Source organism: Hirundo rustica, chromosome 17 (assembly GCF_015227805.2).
Source record: "Hirundo rustica isolate bHirRus1 chromosome 17, bHirRus1.pri.v3, whole genome shotgun sequence".
NCBI lineage: Eukaryota > Metazoa > Chordata > Aves > Passeriformes > Hirundinidae > Hirundo > Hirundo rustica.
In genome coordinates, this window is record NC_053466.1 from 10078742 (window position 1) to 10099015 (window position 20274).

The window sequence follows — 20274 nt, forward strand, 5'->3', positions numbered from 1 at the left end:
CATCAGCCAGTACTTCTGCAAACCAAGAAGCAAGCACCCAGACCTGAGCTGCGCAGAATCATCAAGAGAAGATGATCCGCCAAAAGCAGCCCAAGAAAAGACTGGAGTTTTATTGTTTGCATGTTACTTTTGTTCTTTTGTTTTAGTTTTTGTAGTGAAGCTTTACCTAAGTTAACCAAAGATGAATGTCTGAGTTGTTTTAGCTAAGTCTGCAGGCTCTGATACCATCTGTCTATCCGACAGAAGCCCTGAAAAACCTGTTTAGTTAGAGTACCTTTTCCAAAAGATTTTGAAAGTTTGTGCTGCATGAATTTATCTGATCACTCTGTTTCCATTCATAAACAATTGCAAGAATTGAGAGATTTAGCTAGCCAAATTACAATAGATGACCCATCTTGGCTAGACAATTTTTTTAATGGTATGAGCTTTGCACCTTGGCTAAAGGAACTTTGTAAGATAGGTTTGATTGTTTTAATAGTAGTAATTGTAGTTTTAGTAGCGGTTCCCTGCATACTTCACTGTGTGCAAAAATTAATGAGTAAGACAGTATCTAGCGTTTTAGTTGTTAATAAGAACGGGGGAGATGTTGGGAAGGATGAAGCCAGAAAGCCCTATAAATATGATTGCCTCTATTCTGAGAATGTGAAACCTGTAACTGAGATAGAATTGAAAGTAAGTTTTGATGTTTGAGATGTATTAGATACTGGATCTCTGGGAAAACAGTTATGTGACCATCTGAAAGTTACCTGCAGCCAGACCCAGAGGTCAAATGGAATGTTCTGTCTCACCCCTCAATGTATGGTTCATCCCACACCTGTACCCCTCCCCTGAAGTATCAGGTATCTGTAACCCCATTGGCCCAAGTCCTGTTCCAGCCCACCTTGAAGACCCCTGATAAGGGGTCCCAGGGGGGCTGGACGGTCTCTTTCTGCTTGCACCCTTCCCCGAGGACTTTCCTCTCTTGGAATTTCCTCTCCCTACTTCTCCCTTCCCCCACCTTCCTAGGCCTTGCCACGAGCTGCAGCCTGGCAGCTCCGAGCAAGGCCTCACATCCCTTACAATAAACCTCATCTTCTAAAACCTAACTTCAGAGATCTCTCGTCTACATTCATCTACACCGTCCTAGAGTCCTCAGCAGCAGGAGGAAGCAATTTCTACATCGGGTTTCTCATCAGATTTGTGCAGGAATGCGATGGGTGTGACCACAGAAACGGGTCTAGGACGTGTCGGCGGTGACGGCGAGGGTCTGCTGGCCGGCCGAGGGGTTGGCAGTGCCACCGGGGAAGTGTCACCTGCGTGCGCCGGCCGGGCGCCAGCTGGCCCCGCGCTGTTTGCCTTGGCTCCGCCGCCAGCGCTCAGCCCGAAACCCGCCTGCTCCGCGCAGCCACCGCCGCTCTCCCTGGGAGGATGCCGCCGCCAGGACTCACTCCCTGCCGTGTTTATCCCTGCGCACTGACCCACCCATGGGAATACAAAAGAGATGAGACTGTGAGAGAGTGATCCCCGCGGAAGGTCCTTGCAAAATCCAGCCTCCGGTGACGGACCCGACCGAGTCTGTGTGTGTATGTGTGTGTGCACGTGTGAGTTTCCCTCGGTGTTATTTATTTTTTTAATTTATTTTCAGTACAAGCTTTAGCACACCCTCCCTGTTAGGGGACAGATGTGGTTTCTGTGGGTTTGCGTGAAGCTGTGAGTTTTTCTGTCTCTGTGCCTTTTGCCAGTGCTTTTTTTATTTATTTCTTTTTAAATGTTGTTTCTCTCATTCACTGCTTTTATGGATTTTTGCTCTGCATCCAACATCTCAGATTGCTGCAGGTGCTCCCTGCAAAGAGCAGCTTCACCTCTGGAAAGGCAGTTTGGTCATTTTGGTGTTGGTGAATTGCTGCTGTGGTCAGACACACAAGGGTTGTTCAGGGCTGGCCACAACATCAGGATACTATCTTGGCTGGGTTTTGGAAGCCTGGTCTCACACTCAAAAGCTCTTTCCCTCCCATGATTTTGAATCATCCCACAAGCATCCCTGCTGCCTTTCCCTGGCAGAGCACGTCACAGCACCCACTCCCAAATGTTTCCTTGACCCTGGAGCCATCAACTCTCCCCGTTCACCAGACCTGCCTTGGCTCTGGGTTTGTCCCCCCAAGGGAGGCTTGTCCCATGTCTCCCAACCCCAGGCTCCAGAAAACCCAACACCATTTCTGCAGGTTTGCTGGGAAGCAAAGATGAGGGATGTTTCAAAAGACTGTTCTGTTCTTTCTTCCTTGGTTGCAGCACTCAGCTGCATTGAGCATTATGTTGACTGCAATTTTCTCAATGTTTTTGTTGTTTTGGGGACTGAATTTGTACCAAACTTGTCTGCAACAGCCAATCAGTTATTTTGCTATGCATTGTACATATATGGAACAGGCTGAGAGGACTTGGCCTCTATTTAATATTTATTTCTTCTATTTATTGAGCATTACTTTTAAAAAAAGCTATTTGGTTCATACTGTTGGGTCCATGAAGGCAGGAGCCTTCGAAGAGTTGGAGAGAGGAAGGCAAATTTGGCTCATTTGGACCTCACCACCAGTATTTAGAGAGGAACCTCATTGTGATGGAGATGGGCAAGGCAGGGGAAACCTCTTCATCTCCTTGAACCAGCTTCTGTTGACAAATCGCATCCCCCTGGAAAGGTGTGGGGAATTCTGAGGTGACAGGACAGCTCTGGTGGAGGAATAACCCTGCTCCTTTTCCTCTGCCACGTGGCATAGGTCTGCTATCACCAAAAATCCCTGGAGTTCTCTGATCTCCCACTGCTGGTCCCCTCTTCCCTCTGGGGGATGGGGACACTTGTCACCCTTTGCATCAGTGATGAGGAAGGGGATGGAAGTGACCGGCCGCGGTCTCCACCAGGAAGCGAGGATGTCCACCTTGCCCCATCCTGAGACCCTCGTGCCATGTCCTGCTTTGCCCCCTTCCCCAAGCTTTGTGCCGGTAGCTTTGCCCTGATGTGAGCTCAGCAGCCCGGGCAGGACTGGGGAGGCCTCCCCTGCTGTCTCCAACATGAGCAGAGCTTGCTGCAGGCATCCTCCCCCAGCTTTGAGAAGAGCATGAGATGTGCTAAAAATCCCACGCTGCCCCAGTGTCGCTCCGCCAACGCCGCAGCCGCTGCTCTGCTCGCTGCGGTGGGAGGTGTTTGCGCTCCTTGGGCAGGGCTGCCTGTGCTGCCGAGTGTGGACACGGCTCCAGCCCCCGGCTGTGCCCGCAGAGCTGGCCGGGAGCTGCTGGGTGCTCAGCCTCGGGGCTCTCGGGGTGTTGGTTTGGGAAAGGGGCAGGTTCGGGTGTCTAAGGGAAGACTTTGCCCTTCAGTGTCCAGTGGGGTTTTATTACCTCTTCACCAGAGACTAATAAATAATTCTCATGACTTTGCTGCTACCTGGCAGTTCACACATGACTGGGAGGGTCTCCAAAGCAACAGTGTCATGGTCAAGCACCCCAGCTTTTGGGTTATATTGCCTAGAGAACAACACCCTCAGCAGCCCAGGGCAGCTCTCCACCTTTGAAATCCAGGGAAAGAGAAGAAGATTTAGAACAAAAGCCAAGATGTGGGAAAAGCCTCGAGGGAAACGGTGTCTCTGTTCTCTGCCTGTTGGTTGATTCCATCCCCAACGACACCGGCGCATCTGTTCTTTGAGTCCATTGTAAAGCTCCCCTTGCTCTCCATCCACATGTGTTCTGTATCCTTTTGTCTTCCTGGGTGTTTGAGTTGTTAGCCTGGTTAGAAAAAGGTTCCAATAAAGGTTCGGACAGTATTTCCTTTGCATCATGTTCCTTTTGGATACAAGTGCGTGCGGTGGGATATTTCGGGTTGTTTCAGCTGCTCTGCAGGGAAGGGCATGTGCCTCCACTCCAGCTGCCCAGGACTGGCTCCTCAGGGCACTGACTGAAGCAAAAAAAAGTTGTGGGCTAGTATTTCCGGCAGTTCTCCTTTTCCTGCTGGGCCAGGCTCCTGCTGCCCTTTGCCAGGACCTTTGGATGCCCCACCCTGCTCAGGCACTGGGAGTCCAAGCCAGAAATGCGTCCATCTCTCCCTGGAGGTCACGCTGGGCTCACCAGAGCTCTCCCCGGGGCTGTGCCCTTCCCTTCCTGCACGGCCCTTGCTCCAAGCCCTGCACAGAGTTCCATGGGTCAGGGCCCTGCCGTGGTCGGCAGGAGCCAGGGGCAGTGGGGACCCTGCAGCACCCTGGAAGCCCCCCAGGGGAGCAGCAGCACTGGGCCATGTCCCCATGCTCCTGAACAGGGCTCAGATGGGCACCCGGGAAAGGTCTGGACATGGCACAGATGGATCGTGGGGACACCGGGCAGCATCCCCGGGTCACTCCGAGGGGAAGGGGGGCTGCAAGGGCGCTTCATGTTTCCCAGAGCTGATGTCGTGGGGTGGTTCGGTGGTGGGAGGCAGCCGGGAGGATTGGAATGACAACACGAGCTAAATTGGGATGGCCCAGAGAGGGTGAGAGCAGGCGGGAGGAGGGGACGTGTGACTAATCGGGATGAACAAGGCGACAGAAAGAATTCCTGGCCGGGGAGGGAGGATGGCCTGGAGCTATGCGGGAAACGTGGGATGGGGGATGTTGTGAGGCTCCTGGAAACACGGTAGGATCGTGGGACTGCCTGAAACCACCTCGGGGCTTGTCCCTCTCACCCCGAGCGCTGGTGTTTGCCCAAGGGGGTGCAGATCCTGCTCCCAGCCGAGCTGAGGTGTGCCCAGCTGAGCTCAGGCTGTGTGTGGCAGTGACCCCCAGGACTGTGCCCGCACTGTCACCCACGGGCACCAGGAGCCTCCAGCCAGGCAGAGGCAGCCGGGCAGGACAAGGGAATGGAGGGGGATGCTCAGTCCCTCCACCAGCAGCTGCCTCCCCGCACCAGGAGTGTTCAGGTGGCACCTCCAGGCATCCCTTCGGACCCCAGTGATGCCCAGGTGTCTCCATGCACGGGGGCAGCCCTGCCCTAGCCAAGGAGAGGCAGCTCCCTGCCTCCAGCCATGCTGCCGTGATTAATGCCACGGAGTGACCAGCGGCCGCATCCCTGCGTGGCCTGTACTGCATTAAAGCCTTCCTGCTGCAATTACTCCCATAGAGTCCATTAGAAAAATTGCAGATGCTGGAGAGAAGAGCGTGATGCAGAGCCAGGATGCGGCATGAGGAAGTGGTTCCGTAGCCGGCGTGACCCTCATTGGCGACATCCCATCCTCCAGCACACCCCACCGGAGCCGTGCCTGGATCACCCCCAGGGTCAGTGCCAGCCGTACCCCGCCTGTGGCCGGGCTCGGGGCCGTGTGTCCCGGGCGGATGCTGCCCGGGATCTCCCCTCGGGCGCTGCTGCCGCGCCCCTTCCCACAGCGCGCAGCCCGCTCCCGCCGCTGCCCTGTCATTATTAGCCCGGCCGCGGCTGTGATTAACGCCTCGCCCTGCCCGCACCGCGATTGCGGCAGGGCCGGGGCATGCGGTGGGGCGAGGAGGAGGAGGAGGAGGAGGCAGGTGCGGAGCAGCGCCGTCAGTGCCCTGCCTGCTGCCCGGGGTCCGTCTCCCTCCTGCAGTTAAGGGATGTTCCTCCGGGCCCAGCTGGTGAAGATGGCCAGAGAAGCAGTGCTGGAGAGGGTCATCCTGTCCCCCTGCCCCACACGCCCCAAACAGCCGCCCTGGGGTCCCAGGGGGTGCCGGCAGTGACCCATTTCCCGGTACAGTGGTACTCGGTGCCGTGGGGACACGTGCCTTTACAGTGAGGGGAGCACCTTGGTCGGCCCCACCACGGTATTTTTAACAGGTGACACGGCGGTGAAAGCAGCCAGCCCTGAGTGAGCTTGGGGGCTATTTTGGGCGGGCAGAGCAGCAGGAGAGGGCGGCAGGGGCCGGGGCAGCTGCCGGAGCGCCGCGGCTCTGTGGCAGCCGGGATCCTCGGGCCGGCAAGAGAAGTCAGCTGCCACTGCCCAAATTCCCCACGGCTGTTTCATCCTCTCCAAAATACTCGGCTGACAGGGCAGGACTTGCAAAACACACACCCCCCTCCTCTGAAGTCCATATAAATAGTACTCGCCCAGCGGCTGGAAGGTTAGAGAAGTTTCTGGGCTCCAGGCTCAGACATTTATTGCAGCTCTCACCCAGGAGCAGCAGGGAAAGTTGCACATAAAGTGCTGGAGAGTGAGAGAGAAGCTTTTTAATCTCAGGATATTTGGTTTTATTATCATTTTTTTTCTCTCTCTCCTGACAAGAAGTTTTATTTTCCCCTCCCCAGCCCTGGGATCGCAGCCAGACAGGAAGCGTTTTCTCGCGGCCAGAGAGCTCTCTCCGTCCTTCCTGCGCTCCTCCGGCTCCCGGTGATTCAGCCTGAATCGATTTTCTCATCGTCCTTCACCTGGTGCCGGGAAGGAGGGATCGTCCCCGCGCTCCCATCTCCCACCCGGGGTGGATGCGTCTCCTCCGGGACAGGCTCCCGGGGGAAGTTTGCAGCCAGGAGCGGCCGCACAGAGGCTGAGGCTCCGTCGGAGAGCCCCGGGGACGCGCTCAGACCCCTCCGAAGGAAGCCATGGCCGATAGCCAGCTGCCCTTCTCCTGCCATTATCCCGGCAGGCGCAGCCTCCGCGACCCTTTCCGGGAGCCCGGCCTGACCTCGCGCCTGCTGGACGATGACTTCGGCTTGTCGCCCTTCCCCGGGGACCTGACGGCGGACTGGCCCGACTGGGCTCGGCCCCGGCTCACCACCACCTGGCCGGGCCCCCTGCGCGCCGGCCTGGGCCGCACGCCCCCCATGGCCCCCGCCTACGGCACCCACTTCGGGGGGTACCCCGAGAGCCGCAGCCCCGCGCCCTTCCCCCGAGAGCCCTGGAAGGTGTGCGTCAACGTGCACAGCTTCAAACCCGAGGAGCTGACGGTCAAAACCAAGGATGGCTACGTGGAGGTGTCAGGTGAGAGCCAAGGCACCGGGGAGGTGGCGCTGCCAGCTCAAGGAATTGCTGCAAAGTGCCAAAATCGCCTTCGTTTTAAGGCGGCGGCGTGCTTGGGAGCAGGGGAGGGCTGCAGTGGGGCTTTGGGGCATCTCCAGAGGCAGTCTGGGTGTCACGGGGGGGATCTGGCTCACAAGCCGTGGTGGTTTGCTGCCAAAAGAAGAAAGGACATGTGTCCTTTGGGGTAAATCTCCCCCAGGCTGGCAGCACCCTGCAGCGAGCGGCCAAGAGGGGCCCCAGCTCTGCTGGTTAATTATAGCCAGGGTGAGGTCGGCACGGAGGGAGATTCCCTTTAAAGGGGCCGAGGGAGAGGCTGGGAAGAAGGGAGCAGCTGCTCACAGTGTCCAGCTCTGAGTCGGCCAGAAACACATCCCTGAAACACCAATTAATGGGGGGGAACAGTGGGTGTGGGGTCCAGCGCTTTTGGGGTGCCCACGACTGCCCTCAGTGTCCCATCAGCCTGGCACTGACATTTCCCAGTGTCCCCGTGTTCTCCGGGCTGGGATCACCAGGGAGGGCTGTAGGCTGCCACCTAACCCAGCTCTGGGTGTTTATTGGGAGCTCACAGGGGGAAAGCCACAGCTCAGGGGGGTCCTGGCAGCCTCGGGCTGATGCTGCAGGTACAGGGAATCCCAGCATGACAGAGTGGTGGAAAGGAGCCCATCTGGGGGAGTGGGGCCAGGACTGATGCTGCTGCCTACAAAGGTTTTATTATTTTTTGAAGCCCCAGCTCTTGGCAACCTGTGAGACCCCAGTTTTCCACTGGAAACGTGGCTGTGCTGTGTCTAGCATCTCCTTCCCCACATGGAGAGGCTTCCTGAGCCCTCCCCAGAGGAAGATTTTGCACAGGGGCAGGGAAACAGCTGCTCGGGAAACTTTGGGTTTAGTTGTTGTTGTTTGTTGGGGAAAAAAATAATCTGGTAAGGTGCTGATGTGGGGTGTTGGCCTTCCCCACAGGCAAACACGAGGAGCAACAGGTGGAAGGAGGGATCGTCTCCAAGAACTTCACCAAGAAAATCCAGTAGGTACCGGTCGGCCTGGCCGAGCTTTGCCAGTCCCCGCGCCCCAGCTCACACACGCAGGGATCTGTTTCCACCCCAAAATCTGCCCTTCTGCAGCACGTGCCTGGCTGGGCCGGGCCACAGAGTGATTTCCCAAGGGAAGGAAAGGAGGAGGAGGCCTTTTTCGAGGAGCTCTGTCAGTCTCCTGCGCGCCCGGGGCGCGGGGAGCAGGAGGGGTGCGGGGAGGAGGAATCCCCCGGGGAGCAGCAGGGCACGGCGGGCTGGCACCACCGGCAGCCCCGGAGCACATCCCTGCTCTCCCCGCATCTCCGTGATGTCAGCGAGATCCCTATCGCGTTGACTCAGCCGCGGCTCGCTTTGGCAACAACCGCGAAGGCGAGCCCAGAGGCCGGCGAGCCCCGACCGATGCGGGGGGCAGATCCCACCCGCGGGGCTCGCACGCTTAACAGGGAAAAGCATCGAAGCCCAGGGCAGGGGAAGGGTTTCCTCGGCTGGCAGCAGCTCAGCTCTGCTTTTCCGCCCTGGAGGAGCCCTGCGCGTCCCGGAGTCCCACGGGAAAGCTGGGGCTCGCCCCGCGCTCGCTGCCGCTCGGGCTCCTTTTAGGGGCAACGCCGGCGGCTGACGCGGCCGCGGCACGGCCGGGATTTGCTCCCGCTCCTCGCCGCGCAAGCGGCGCTGACATCCCGTCAAACACATCTGCCGGGGAGATTAAACAGAGCTCCCGCGGGGGGCCGGGCGGGCCAGGAGCCCTCTCTGAATATCCCCCGCACATTCCCAGGCGCTCCGGTAATAAGAGAGGCTTTGCCGGGGCGCCGGCGCCGCTGCCTCGGCCCCGCCGGGTCCCGGCGCGCTGGCGGTGCGGGGGTCGGGGTCCAGCGGCGATGCAGCGTCCTAACCCACGCCGCCTTTCCTGCCCCCCTGCAGGCTGCCCTACGAGGTGGATCCCATCACGGTGTTCGCCTCCTTGTCCCCGGAGGGGCTGCTGATCATCGAGGCGCCCCAGATCCCCCCCTACCAGCAGTACGGCGAGGGCGGCAGCGAGATCCCCGTCGAGAGCCAGGAGGCCACCTGCACCTGAGCGGCCACCCGCGGCCCTCCCGCGCCCCGCCACCCCCGTCCCTCGTCCCCTTCCCCCGCTCCCCGGTCCCCTGCGGCGCGGCGTCCTGACAGCCTCCGGCAAGGGTGACGGGTGCCGCTCGCAGGGATGGCAGCACCCGCCACCCCGGCGGAGAGCCGGGCACACACCGGGTGCCAGGCCACCGTCCCTGAGGGCTTCCAGCGCTCTGAGGCGCCGGTAGAGGTTTTGTGCCCACGGGGCCAAGCGGAAAGGATGTTCCTCCTTACGGTTATTGTTTGTTCCGAGTCGCTCGGATGGGATATTTATAACGATAGCAAAAAGGGGCCTGTTATTTTTTTCTTTAAAATTGACGTGGAAACCCGTAGCTCTGTGTCTTTTCCTCCTCCACGAGTTGTTGTTTTTTTTTTTTAACTACATCTCTGCGAAGGACACGCGTCCGGCAGCGGAGCTTGATGGCGTGGCCTCCATCCTGAGAAACGGTCTGCGTGCTTTGAACGTTGGTTTGGGGTTTTGGTGTTGTGGTTTTTTTTTTTTCTTTTCCTTATTTTCAAAGACAATTTGTGCTTTTACTTGTCAGACCTGAGGAATAAAACCCAGTTGATGTTCTTAGCCTCCGCTTGTCTCGGCTGAGCCAGTGGGGTGCGGGAGGGTGGTGGGGAGGAGGGGAATGTCACCATGTGCCACCTCCCAGCTTGGCACAGGTCATCGCCACGAAGGCAAGGACAAGAGAGATGGGGTGCCTGCCCTGATGGGGGAATTCCACATCCCAGCTAAACACTGTGCTGGGGAGGCATCGGGCCTGGCAAGGACCATGGGCTCATCCCATCCTTAGCCCCTCAGGGGGTTGAAAATGTTCCTCCTGCCTGGGGATGCTAAACCAGGCTGGGAGTTGGGAAAGTTGGGTTTGCCCCATCGCCATTTCCATCTCACCATGCCAGCTCCCCACCTGCAGCTCCACGGGGGAGCACTTCCCAGTGGAATGGCAAATGGTTTCTGCTGGGTTCTGGGCACAGCCTTGGGAACATTCCTGGAGGCAAAGCACCGTTTGCGGACCCACTGCAGCGCCCGGGGTTAGCAAAGCCGAGCTGTGGATGGGTGGTAGGAAATTTTCCATCGATCTGGCAGCACCTGGGCCAGGCACCCAGTTTTCCATGTCACCAGGACCTCAGAGTTAAAAATACAGCCTCACGTGTTCCCCTCTGGCTCATTTGGGCTGCGGTTACCAACAACACCCACCACGTGCTGTAAACCCTGGCCCAACACCCGCGTGCCACCAAGGCACCCATGTTCCAGGTCGTGAAGGGGAACCTGGGCACTCTCACCTACTTTTGCAGATTATATTTTTAACTTCCAGCAGTTGTCCCGGGGCTGGGACCCCCCGATGGTGCAGAGCACGGCCAGCCCCAAGCTCGGCCGCTCCGGCTCTGCCAGGCCCGGCTGTGAGCACAGCGATTTTTATGAATAAAATCTAATCCTCGAAATGTGATACCGACACCGGGATGGAACGCCAAAAAGTCATGAGTCACAGCTCCAGCCCCGTGTCCTTGTGCCACTTGGAGCCGTCAGGCCCTCTGGGTGACACCTCTCCAGCACAAATTGTCCTTCCTCTTCCTCACCCCTCCAAAGAGTTATTTTTATCAGACTTTTGAAAAAAATATCCCCAGGCCCAACCTCATTTTTTTCCCCTTTCATAGGAGGACCCCAGGGGCCCCTGGGGGTTGCTTAGGCCCAGCACCCCGCTGGATGTCCCCCAGTGGACCCCAGGCCCTGCACCCGTGTCTGGCACAGGGTGGTTCCCCAAGCAGGGCTGCAGGGGACCAGCTGTGGCTCCTCAGGAAGCTGCCGGGGGGGAATGAGCCCCAGCTGAGCCACTCTCCCATCCCGGGGTATCTGGGGGGAGCCCCAGGCTGGTGCAACACCACTGCTGGGACAAAGGGAGCTCCAGGCTCAGCTCTGGGGCTGCTGCACTCCAGCTCTTTTTCCTGCTGATCCTGCAGTTTGGGGTGAGTTTTGTTGTTCTTTAATAGCTTTTTGCTTTATTTGGTTCTGCTTTCTGATTAATTCCTTAATAGTGCCTTATAAAAGCTGTTGTAAGCTGCATTAGCAATAATTTCCTAATGGCTGGGGTTGGCATTGGCAATTAGCACTAAGGACCTCTTCCATGGGCAGCGTGCTTGGACCTGTGCAGACAGCAGCTTCCCAAGCTCCTGGATGGTCTGGAGTATCACATCCTAATGAAATAATTGTGACTGGAGGTCCGGAGGCTCTTTTCAAGTATGATCTGATTATCCCCGCAGAGGAGGTTTTAAACAAGCAATCCCCACTGGTGTTTGTGCAAGCGCAAAAATCACTTTGGAAGCACTGGGGCACTTCTGCACCAGCCTCTCCTCCCCGTGTCTGAGGAGAGGGGCTGGGGTCTGTGCGTTTCTGGGGTCCCAGGGTGAGCAGAGCTGGGGCTGGAGGGGACTGGGAGCAGTTTGCTCACCCTCCCTCGTGTATGAGATGTTGGTTTGGAGCCTCCAGCTTCGTAAGACAGAGCAGCAGCTGCCACTCTGCAGTGACATCACATCTGTGGGTTTGGAGCAGTTCCAGCCCCTCAGGGGGGTCAGAACATGTTGTGGTTCGTGGCTTAGTACCAGCTCTAAGGGGCAGACCTGGTGCAGGCTGTGACTGAGGGGAGGAGTGGGCACCCTGTGGGTCTGACCCTGGGGCTGCCTGAGGGAGCCCAGGAGGGGCTGAGATCCTGGCTGTGCATTTTGGGACCTCTCTCACACAGGGGAGAAAGGGCAGGATTGTGTTCGGCAGCAATTCACAATGCACGGGGCACCCCAGCCCCAGCAGCACCTCTCTGCCAGCCCTGTCCCCGTCATTCCAGGAGGACACTGCTCCCTTTTTTCTCCTGCAGCAGCATTAGGCTTGCCAATATCCACATCACCTGAGACCAAATGATTTTCACTGCTGAAGGAGACACAGGAACCATCCTAGGCTGGCCTTTCAGACGCTGCTCTTGGAGCAACACTGATGCTGCCAACACAGGGTCCTGGATGGGGAGGAGACAGGAGCAGGTGCTTGGAAGATTTTATTTTTTTTCTTTCTAAGAAGCCAGTTCTGATCAAATACACAACAGCATCTGAAAGAGTTGGTGGGATGAAGTAGTTGAATGCTGGGCAATTTGTAATTGGCACTGATGGGATGGGAGAAAGGAGTGTGCCTGTTCCAGGAGAGAGATTCTGGGCTGAGGTGGGAATCCAGTGGTTCCTGATCCATCTCAGGACCATGAGCTTGCAAGCTCACCTCTGAGTCCCAGCAAAGCTCTCCTGACAGCTGGAGGGAAGTGTGGGTTGTCCATGCAGCTTTTTTGTGTTTTGGGAAAAAAATTTTCTGATCCCTCCTGCAGCAGAAGCGGGTGATTGCCAGTGCTGCCAACACAGAGCTGGAACGGGCTGATGGGGAGGGCTCAGCACCGGGAGATAAGGGGCTGCATCATGGGAAAGTGGCCCGGGAGGACCTGCTGCTCCAGCTGGCTGAAGGACGAGAGGAGATAAGGATAAGGTCACCCAAGCCGTGGGAGAGCTCTCCAGGAGGCTCAGTAAACCTCCTGGCTGTGTCCTGCTGTCTGTCCCAAACTGCCAAGGAAGCTGTGGAGCACCACCTCCCCTGCAAGGCAGGGACAAGGTGGGGCCGAGGGGTTCCGAGCCCATTTGCATCCCACCGGGGCTGGGATGGGGAGCACGTGGCTCCCAGCAGGGCACCAGCTCCCAGCCCTTCCCAGAGGATTTATTTTCCTAAAATGGAAGCGAAAGCTGAATTGATTTATTTTGGTTGGCAGCATGTGGAGCTTGGGTAAATAATCCACAAGAAGCTCCAGAGCTGTCCAGATCCACCAGGCACCTCCAGAGACGTAGTCTCTTCTCCTAGAAGAACGGGGTTTGTTGGGTTTTCCAATTTCCAGCCCCTGTGGCAGGAGCAGGTGGTGGCTGAGCAGAGCTCATCCTGCTCTGGAGAACATCACTCTCAGCAGCTCTTGTGCCCATGGATTGGACACCCTTGCTCACCCTGCAGGGGTGCCCTTGATGTCCCTCGTTGCTCCCTGTGGATCGTGCTGTGGGGTCCTGGGTGCCCACAGGGAACCCTTTGTTGTTTCATGGGGTTGTTTGTGCTTTCCAGCCCCTCTGGGAGCCTCTGCACGTGCAGGAGCTCAGCCTGACTTCCTCCAGCACCCTCCTCCTCAGTCCCTGGGGCTGCAGAGCTCCCCTGCCCCCCAGGAGACGTGCAGCTCTCCAGGCTCTCTCTTGGCAGCTGTTCCCCTTCCTGCAGTGACTCCAGCTGCGTTTGCACGGGGGTTTGGTGTAACACCGCTAGGTGTTTTGGCTTCCCAGAGCCCTCTGGAGCAGCTCCGGCTCTCTGAGGGTTTCTCACGATTTCTCACACAAATCTCAGCTGCTCCAGTACGAGCCAGACCCTATTCCCTGAGAAAATATCCTGTAACCACCCAGGTGTTTCTCTGCTGCAGCTGAAGCCCTTTGGGGGTTTTCATGTTTCTCTTTGGGAGTCTCTCCTCCTGTGGAGGTTTTGCTTTTCACGAAGTTTTTCTCTCTGCTCGCAAAGCAAATCTCATCTGCTTTATTCTGGATGTCTCCAAAGGGAGACACGTGGTGGCTGTGGGGACAGAGAAGCAAAAACTTCTCTGGGAGCAGATCACGAAATTCCCGCAGCTTCACCCATCCCAGCAGAGGGAAGGGGAGGAGAGATCTCTGTGGGTAAAGCAACGCTGATTATGGCACCGTGTTCTGGATGCTTCTGCCTGTGTCCGCCCTGGGAGGGAACTGGGTGGGCTCTGAGGCCCTGTGACCCCCCAGCAGCACAGACCCTCCTGGGTGGGTGCCCCTGCTGTTGAGCATCCCTGACCTGTCCATGGAATTACATGGAATATCCATGGTGCCTCTGGGCACCAGCACCTTCCAGGCCCAAATTCCCTGTTCCAGAGCTGCAGCCAGATGAGGGAGAGTTTTTCTCCTGTTTGTTTTCTTTTGTCACTCTTTAAACCCAGTTGCAAACGCTGCTGATAATTAAGGGCTCCCTTGCCATTTTGGGTGAAGTGCTGAGGTGCAGCCTCCTGCCCTCAGTCAGATGCTCCCCAGCAAACCCATCCTGGAGGAGAGGAAAATTTGGGCTTAGTTTTGATTCTTTCATACTCCAACAAAAACCTCCCTAGCCGAGGCAGCCTTGGAAACCTCTCCTTATTAAAAGACCTTGAAATGCATTGTAGCAGCCAAGGAGGGTGGTTATGAAGCACAAAAAGCCTGCAGAAGAGCTCATTAAAACAATAAATTACAACTAATTAGAATAAATCAAGCTAAATCATCTCCAGTGGGAAGGTAAAATGAGGTGTGAGTGAGTGGTTTTAATAAAGATGGTGCTAATTCCCAGCTCCCCTTTAAAATGATGGTGAGTCCTGCTGCAGCAATGATCCTGCTGCTGGGGCCAGGGTGGAAAACAGCTGTGGACAGAGAGGAAAGTGGAGCTGATTTTGAATTGTGTCCCAGCCTGAGCTGCCTGTCCCTAACTGGAGTGGCTTTGGGGGCAGCACAGCACCCACAGTGGCTCACAGAGGTCGAGGCATTGGGTTTGCTCACTTTGGGTTTTATTTCTGTTTCATTTGCGAGGCACAAAGCGGCTGTGGGGTTTTGCTCCTCTCATATCGCTTCATCACCGCAGCCGCAGCGAAATGACTTCTCTGCATAATTAGCAGTGAGATCATCGCAGCCGCCTTGGCTCCAAATCATTTCTGCTCCGGTCTCCAAAGAGCTGCTCAAAACAAGGGAGAGGAGGGGGGTGTGGGTGGAGGCAGTGGGATCGGCGCCCTGCCAGGATTGGGCTGGATGGGGCTCCGAGCAGCCCGGTGGAAGATGTTCCTGCTCGTGGAGTGACGTGAGCTTCGAGGTCCTTTCCCATCCAAGCCATTCTGTGGTCACTGAGCAGAAGCTCTTTGAGCTGCCAAAGCAAAAGGTTGATGCTGGAGAGGATTGGTGCTGAAAGCACCTGGAAGGGGGCTCAGCTCTGAGCCCAGAGCCAGCAGGGCCCCGGTGCAGCAGCGAAGGACGGCTCGAGCCTCCCCTGGCTGCCACCACTCATCCCTCCCAGGGATGAGCCCTGCTGCCAGTGCTGGAGAAATGTATTGGTTTCATTAAGCTTAAATGACGAGCTCCAGGCCTTGATAATGCTAGTTAATGGATCTAATATTTTGGGGGTGATTATGCTGTTGTATACAGCGTGTATATCATTAGTAACCTTCCCTAAACCTCCTTGCTTTCACTGTCACTAATGATGTTCAAGCCCTTCTTATGCCTAAACCCAATTAGCTGCTAAGAAAGAGGCTTTGTCCCGTGGAGGGTGCCTGGCTGTGCTGGCAGGCAGATGCTGGTGGTTTGGGCAGGAGGATGTTTGGATTTGGTGGCAGGAGCCGTGGGCTGGACCCTGCAGGGGGCTCAGGGCGGCCCTGGTGGCTGCAGGCAGTGAGCGAAAGCCTTGGGAGGGCTCTGCTCTGCTCAAAACCCCTCTCCCAATCCCATCCAGAGTTCTCCAGGCCATTAACACCAGTCAGGGGCTCCCCACATCCTGGTTTTTGTCACCCCTTGCTTTCTGTCGGTGGGGGTGGTGATGTCAAACTCCTCACCCTTTTCCTCAGGGGACGATGACAGCTGCATCGAGGAGGGCTCTGTTCTCTCAGGGAAGATACACCGAAGTCCAGGACACATTATTCCTCTGTGATCCCCACGCTGGAGGAAGCCAGGTGGAAGGAGGAATATCACCACTGTCTCCACACTCTCCCTGAACCTTTGCATCACCCCTGGGAGGAGGAACCAGGCTGGGCTGCCTCTCTGCTCCTTCTCACCCGAGCCTCCTGCCCATCCTCCCAGGAGTTGATTAATCCATTAGGATTAACCTCTCTTTAACTCCTTGATTAGCTGCATTTTAAAACTCCATTTGTTTTCCTTTTTACATCAAGCTGGAGCCGAAAAAAGACGGCAATTTGCAGCAATACCGATTTAATGCAATTTCTGAAAATCAGGGTGAACGTCGGGAAGCCGTGCTCGGCATTTCAACTCCTCCCAGCAAGCCGCAAGAGGAGGCAGATTTGGGAGGAACACTACAGAACCAGCATCCACCTGAGTCCCCAGAGCTGGCTTCTGATGGCATTGGGGCAAACCTGAAAGATGCATTGTGGTTTCAAGGTGTCGTTGGGGAAACTGAGGCGATTGTGATGTCACGTGGGCTTTTTGGTCCCACAGGGACAGCCCATCTCTCCACTGGAAACGTCCCTGATTTCCCTGACCCGTGCGTGGTGGAAATTGCTCGAGACAGGGCTTCTTGCTCTGAGGCAGGATTGTGGTTTAGATCCATCCAGGTTTGATTTGCCAGGTTTAGACCCAGTCCTGGGTTTATCAAACCCGAGTTTAGTCCATGCCCTAGGTGAGCTACCAGACCCCTCCAAAACCTGGGGGGTTTTTGATGACAAAAACTTTGCTCGTCTGTGGCAGGGGTTTGGCTCGGTGTCAGCTCCAGCTTTTCTTATGGGACCCTTCTTTGCCATGCAGGAGCCATGTGGGAAAAATCACTAATATCTTAAAAAGTAAGCAAACCCTCTGGATTTAGAGCATTCTCAAATGCCTGTCTGTCCCTTCCCAGTGTGTCCCAGTGGGAGAGAGTGATTCCTCCATCCTGGGGCTGAGGCTGTGGGTCACAGGCAGCAGTGGGGATGTGGTGGGGGGAGCAGTGCTGTGGTAGTGGCATGGTGGGGGCTCTTTGGACCCCTCTGTCCTGGTTTCACCCCGGCTCTGAGCCCTGTGCAGGAGTGGGCACTCACCCTCTGTCCCATCCCTGCCAGGCACAGCTCATCCCCTGGACAAACTGGCTGCTCCAGAGTTACTCCTGCTGTGTTTATGTGATTATTAAGCTCTAAGGTGACTGACACCAAACACCCCGGCCTGTGTTAACCCTTTGATTCATTCCTGGGGCGCTTCCTCCGGCTGTGAATCAGTGTTTGAGTCTGGATGCTTTCAGAAGTGGCTGAGGCTCAGGGAGCTCAGCAAAGCCAAAGCTGAGAGCTGGGGCCTGGGGTGTCTTTCTCACCTGTCCGAGGGCTGGGAGTCTCCCTCAGGAGTGGGGTGATGAAGAAAATGCCTTCCCTCTCCTGTGGAGCTGGATTTTTGGGGCTGTCTGCACAGAGCAGCTCTCCCTGCAGTTATCTGGGGTGTCTAGGAAAGGCTGAGAGCAGCAGGGACATCACTGAATCCTTTCTCCCCTTCCAGATTCCCCACTTGCAGGATGTTTATCAGGACTTTGGAGATGTCTCTAAGGTTTTGGAGCAGTCCAATGTGTTTCTAAGCTATTTGGGGGTGCATGAGTGGGAAATACACATCATGAACACGCGTGCAACCGCCTGAAGCTCCAGTTGTTCAGGTGAGATCTGCCTCCTTCCCAGCACTGAAGCAAAACAAGGCAGAACCAAGCAGAAATTGGTACAAAAGCAAGCAGAGAGCTTTGCTTTGTAGGACTGCAGCTCCCAAAGCTGGGCCCCCCCTGCACGGGGAGTGTTGGAACAGGAAAATTCTCTCAGGAGCCGTCTGGGAGCTGTCAAAATATATCATAGCTGCTGTTGAGGTTTAAAGAGCTTCACGCTGATGCACAATTTAGGGGAAGCATCTTGCATTTCCATAGATGTACAACAAGATTTTCCAAAATTGCAGTGATATGAGAAAACGTCTTTTAAAGTGGCACCCAGATGGCGGGAGGAAATTGTGCTGTTTGAATTCTCCTCAGATAAATCGATGTTAAAGGGATGTTAAACATTTTATAGGTTTTTCCTCCCCCCGCTTCCACCACCTGCTACTGAAATGGCATAAGAGGAGCTATCAAACAGTGAGATCTTACAGCACACAGCTTGGGAAATGGCTTCATCTGTGGGCATTTAACACCCAGAGATTCCAAAGCCAGCAGGGTCAGGCCAGGGGAAGCTGCCGTTTGGGACAGGAATTTCTGGAGGTGTTGCCCAAACCCATTTCTAACAAAGGAGCCACAGGCAAACCTGGGGTGTCGGGGCTCAGCCTCGGGGGTTGTGGTGTGAGTGCGGTGCCATGTCCCGTGTCTGGAGCTGTACTTCTCCTTGGAAAGCCACCTCCTGCAGGGTGCAGAGACCCTCAAATGCACCAAGGGAGCATTTGGCTGTAAATCCCCCTAATTCCAGCCATGCCCAGAGCTGTTCTGCCTTAGGGACAAGCTCTCCGTGCCTCTTCGAGGCTGTCCCCAGCAGCAGGCGTTTCCCTCGCAGGTGCTTTTTGTTTTCCTGCTCCTTGGCACTCACAGGCGAGCAGCATTTTCGCTCCTGAGCTAAATATGTCACTTTGTCTGGTAGCGGCTGCCAGGCTTTAAAGCGCTGGCACCTCGTGGAAGCACCCGGAGGACAAATGCCAATGATTACACACCGTCCTTACTCAAGGAGAAGGAAGTGGGCTTTGCGGCTCCTTGTTTTTGTTTTGAAAGTAAAACGAGCCTGTTTACCTGGCTGTTTACTTAAGCCGTGTGAGTCACAGCCCAGGAAACGTGTGCGGACAGGTTTGTCCCCTCGGACGGGTCCCACTTCCCGGGGATGGGCTCAGGGGACACCGTGAGCAAGAGCAGCAAATATTCCCCTTGGTTGTGTTCGTCCCGGGGGAACGTGCTGGGGATGACAGGGGAGCAGCGCTGGCATTCCCGGGAAGCCTCTTCCCTGTCCTTCGCTGCCTCCCTTGTGCCGGTGGACACCAGTGGCAGGGAAGGGTCGGTGATGGGCAGCACCTGCACCCACAGCCGGGTCAGAAGCTGCTGCTTCGAGCTCCATCCTGGCTGGTCCCCCTGGGGCAGCCCTGCCTCCAGCCCACCTCAGGGCAAGCTATTTTTACATGCTCCTTTTAAAATTCTTTCCAGCGTTGTCGGATTCATCCCAGCAGATGGGTCCATCAGCAGGCAGGGTGATGCTCCCCGTGGTGGTGAGGTGGCTTTGTGCTTAGCACCAGAGGGAGGTCACTGCCTGGGCATGTGGTTGTGGGTTTTTTCAGTGTGCTTCCCAGCTGGGATCTGGCTTAGATTTTGGGAGAAGAGACCCCGGGCAAGATCCCAGGAGCTTTTTCAAAGGGCTGAGCCTGCAAGGAGCACCTGCTCATCACCAGCGTGGGCTTCCCGACTCCCAGCAGAGCTGCAGAAGCCACGGCGGCTGGGGCTGGGTATTTTTAAACAATCTTGGCCGGGCAGGCTCTGCCGGAGCGCTGCTTTTTCCTGTTATCTCCTCCTGCAATCACGGAGCGATTTGGAGCCAGCCGTCGTGCGGCTCAGCTCCCGCAGCTCGGGGGTGCGCAGCTCCCAGCGCTGCCTCGCTTATCACAGCGTGGGACGCTCGGCAAATATCCCAATCTTTGCTCCAAATTGCTCCTAACGCCAGGTTATTTTAGGGGGGAGTGCTGTGTTATCTATTATACCCGCAAACCCAGATAATAATAGTAATACCCTGTGGCGGAGCGCTGTTAATGCACCGAGGCTGTCGCTTGTCTCCGAGAGTGCTGCGTGCGGCAGAGTGTTCGAAAGAGTCCCAGCAAGGCCGGCAGCAGCCAGGGAGCACAGCCCGCAGAGGATGTTCTGTAGCGCTCAGCGCTGCTCCCTGGCTGCTGCAGCCCCGGTGCAGCGATGTCCTGGCGTGCTGCGGCTTGTAGGGACACCGAGAGCACGGCCCCGGGGCTCGGGAGCGTCTTGTTTTGGCAGAGATGCTTCCCCGAGCCAGGCTGGGCCTGCCCGCCTCGCTGGGTGAGCTCGCTCCCTCCCGAGTCCGTGTGCTGCTCAGAGGGGGGTCTTGCCCGATGGATCCCAAATTTGGGGGTCAATGGATGCTAAATGGGGTGTGCAGGGGAGCAGCAGGTGTGTGAGCCCCATGGGATGGGCAGATGCTCCATCGCCCCCACACCTGGGCACAGCTGAGCTCCCAGAGCGGGCAGCGTCAGCTTGTAGCTGGAGGCACTGGGTGCTTATCTTTCTCCTCCCTTGTTCCCTTAAAAAAGGTATTTCAAACATGAAAGCAATGTGAAGACAGGCACTCACACATCTGGAAATGTGTCATGAATGAAATAAGGATATGGGAGGGTTTCTGTAGGAATTCATCTCTGCTGCTT

General features: G+C 56.4%; 1 protein-coding gene and 1 long non-coding RNA gene across 2 annotated transcripts; both read left to right on the top strand.

Annotated features, from left to right (window-relative positions):
- Positions 1-6076: 6076 nt before the first annotated feature.
- HSPB8 (heat shock protein family B (small) member 8) lies at positions 6077-9685 on the top strand. Its single transcript, XM_040081269.2, has 3 exons — positions 6077-6937; positions 7934-7997; positions 8923-9685. The coding sequence occupies exons 1-3, from the start codon at positions 6559-6561 to the stop codon at positions 9074-9076; spliced, it is 597 nt and encodes a 198-aa protein (XP_039937203.1). The 5' UTR covers positions 6077-6558; the 3' UTR covers positions 9077-9685.
- Positions 9686-10966: 1281 nt separating this feature from the next.
- On the top strand, positions 10967-19853 carry LOC120760684 (uncharacterized). Its single transcript, XR_005703444.2, has 2 exons — positions 10967-11079; positions 15765-19853. It is a non-coding gene; the product is annotated as an uncharacterized LOC120760684 (long non-coding RNA).
- The last annotated feature ends 421 nt before the right edge of the window (positions 19854-20274 follow it).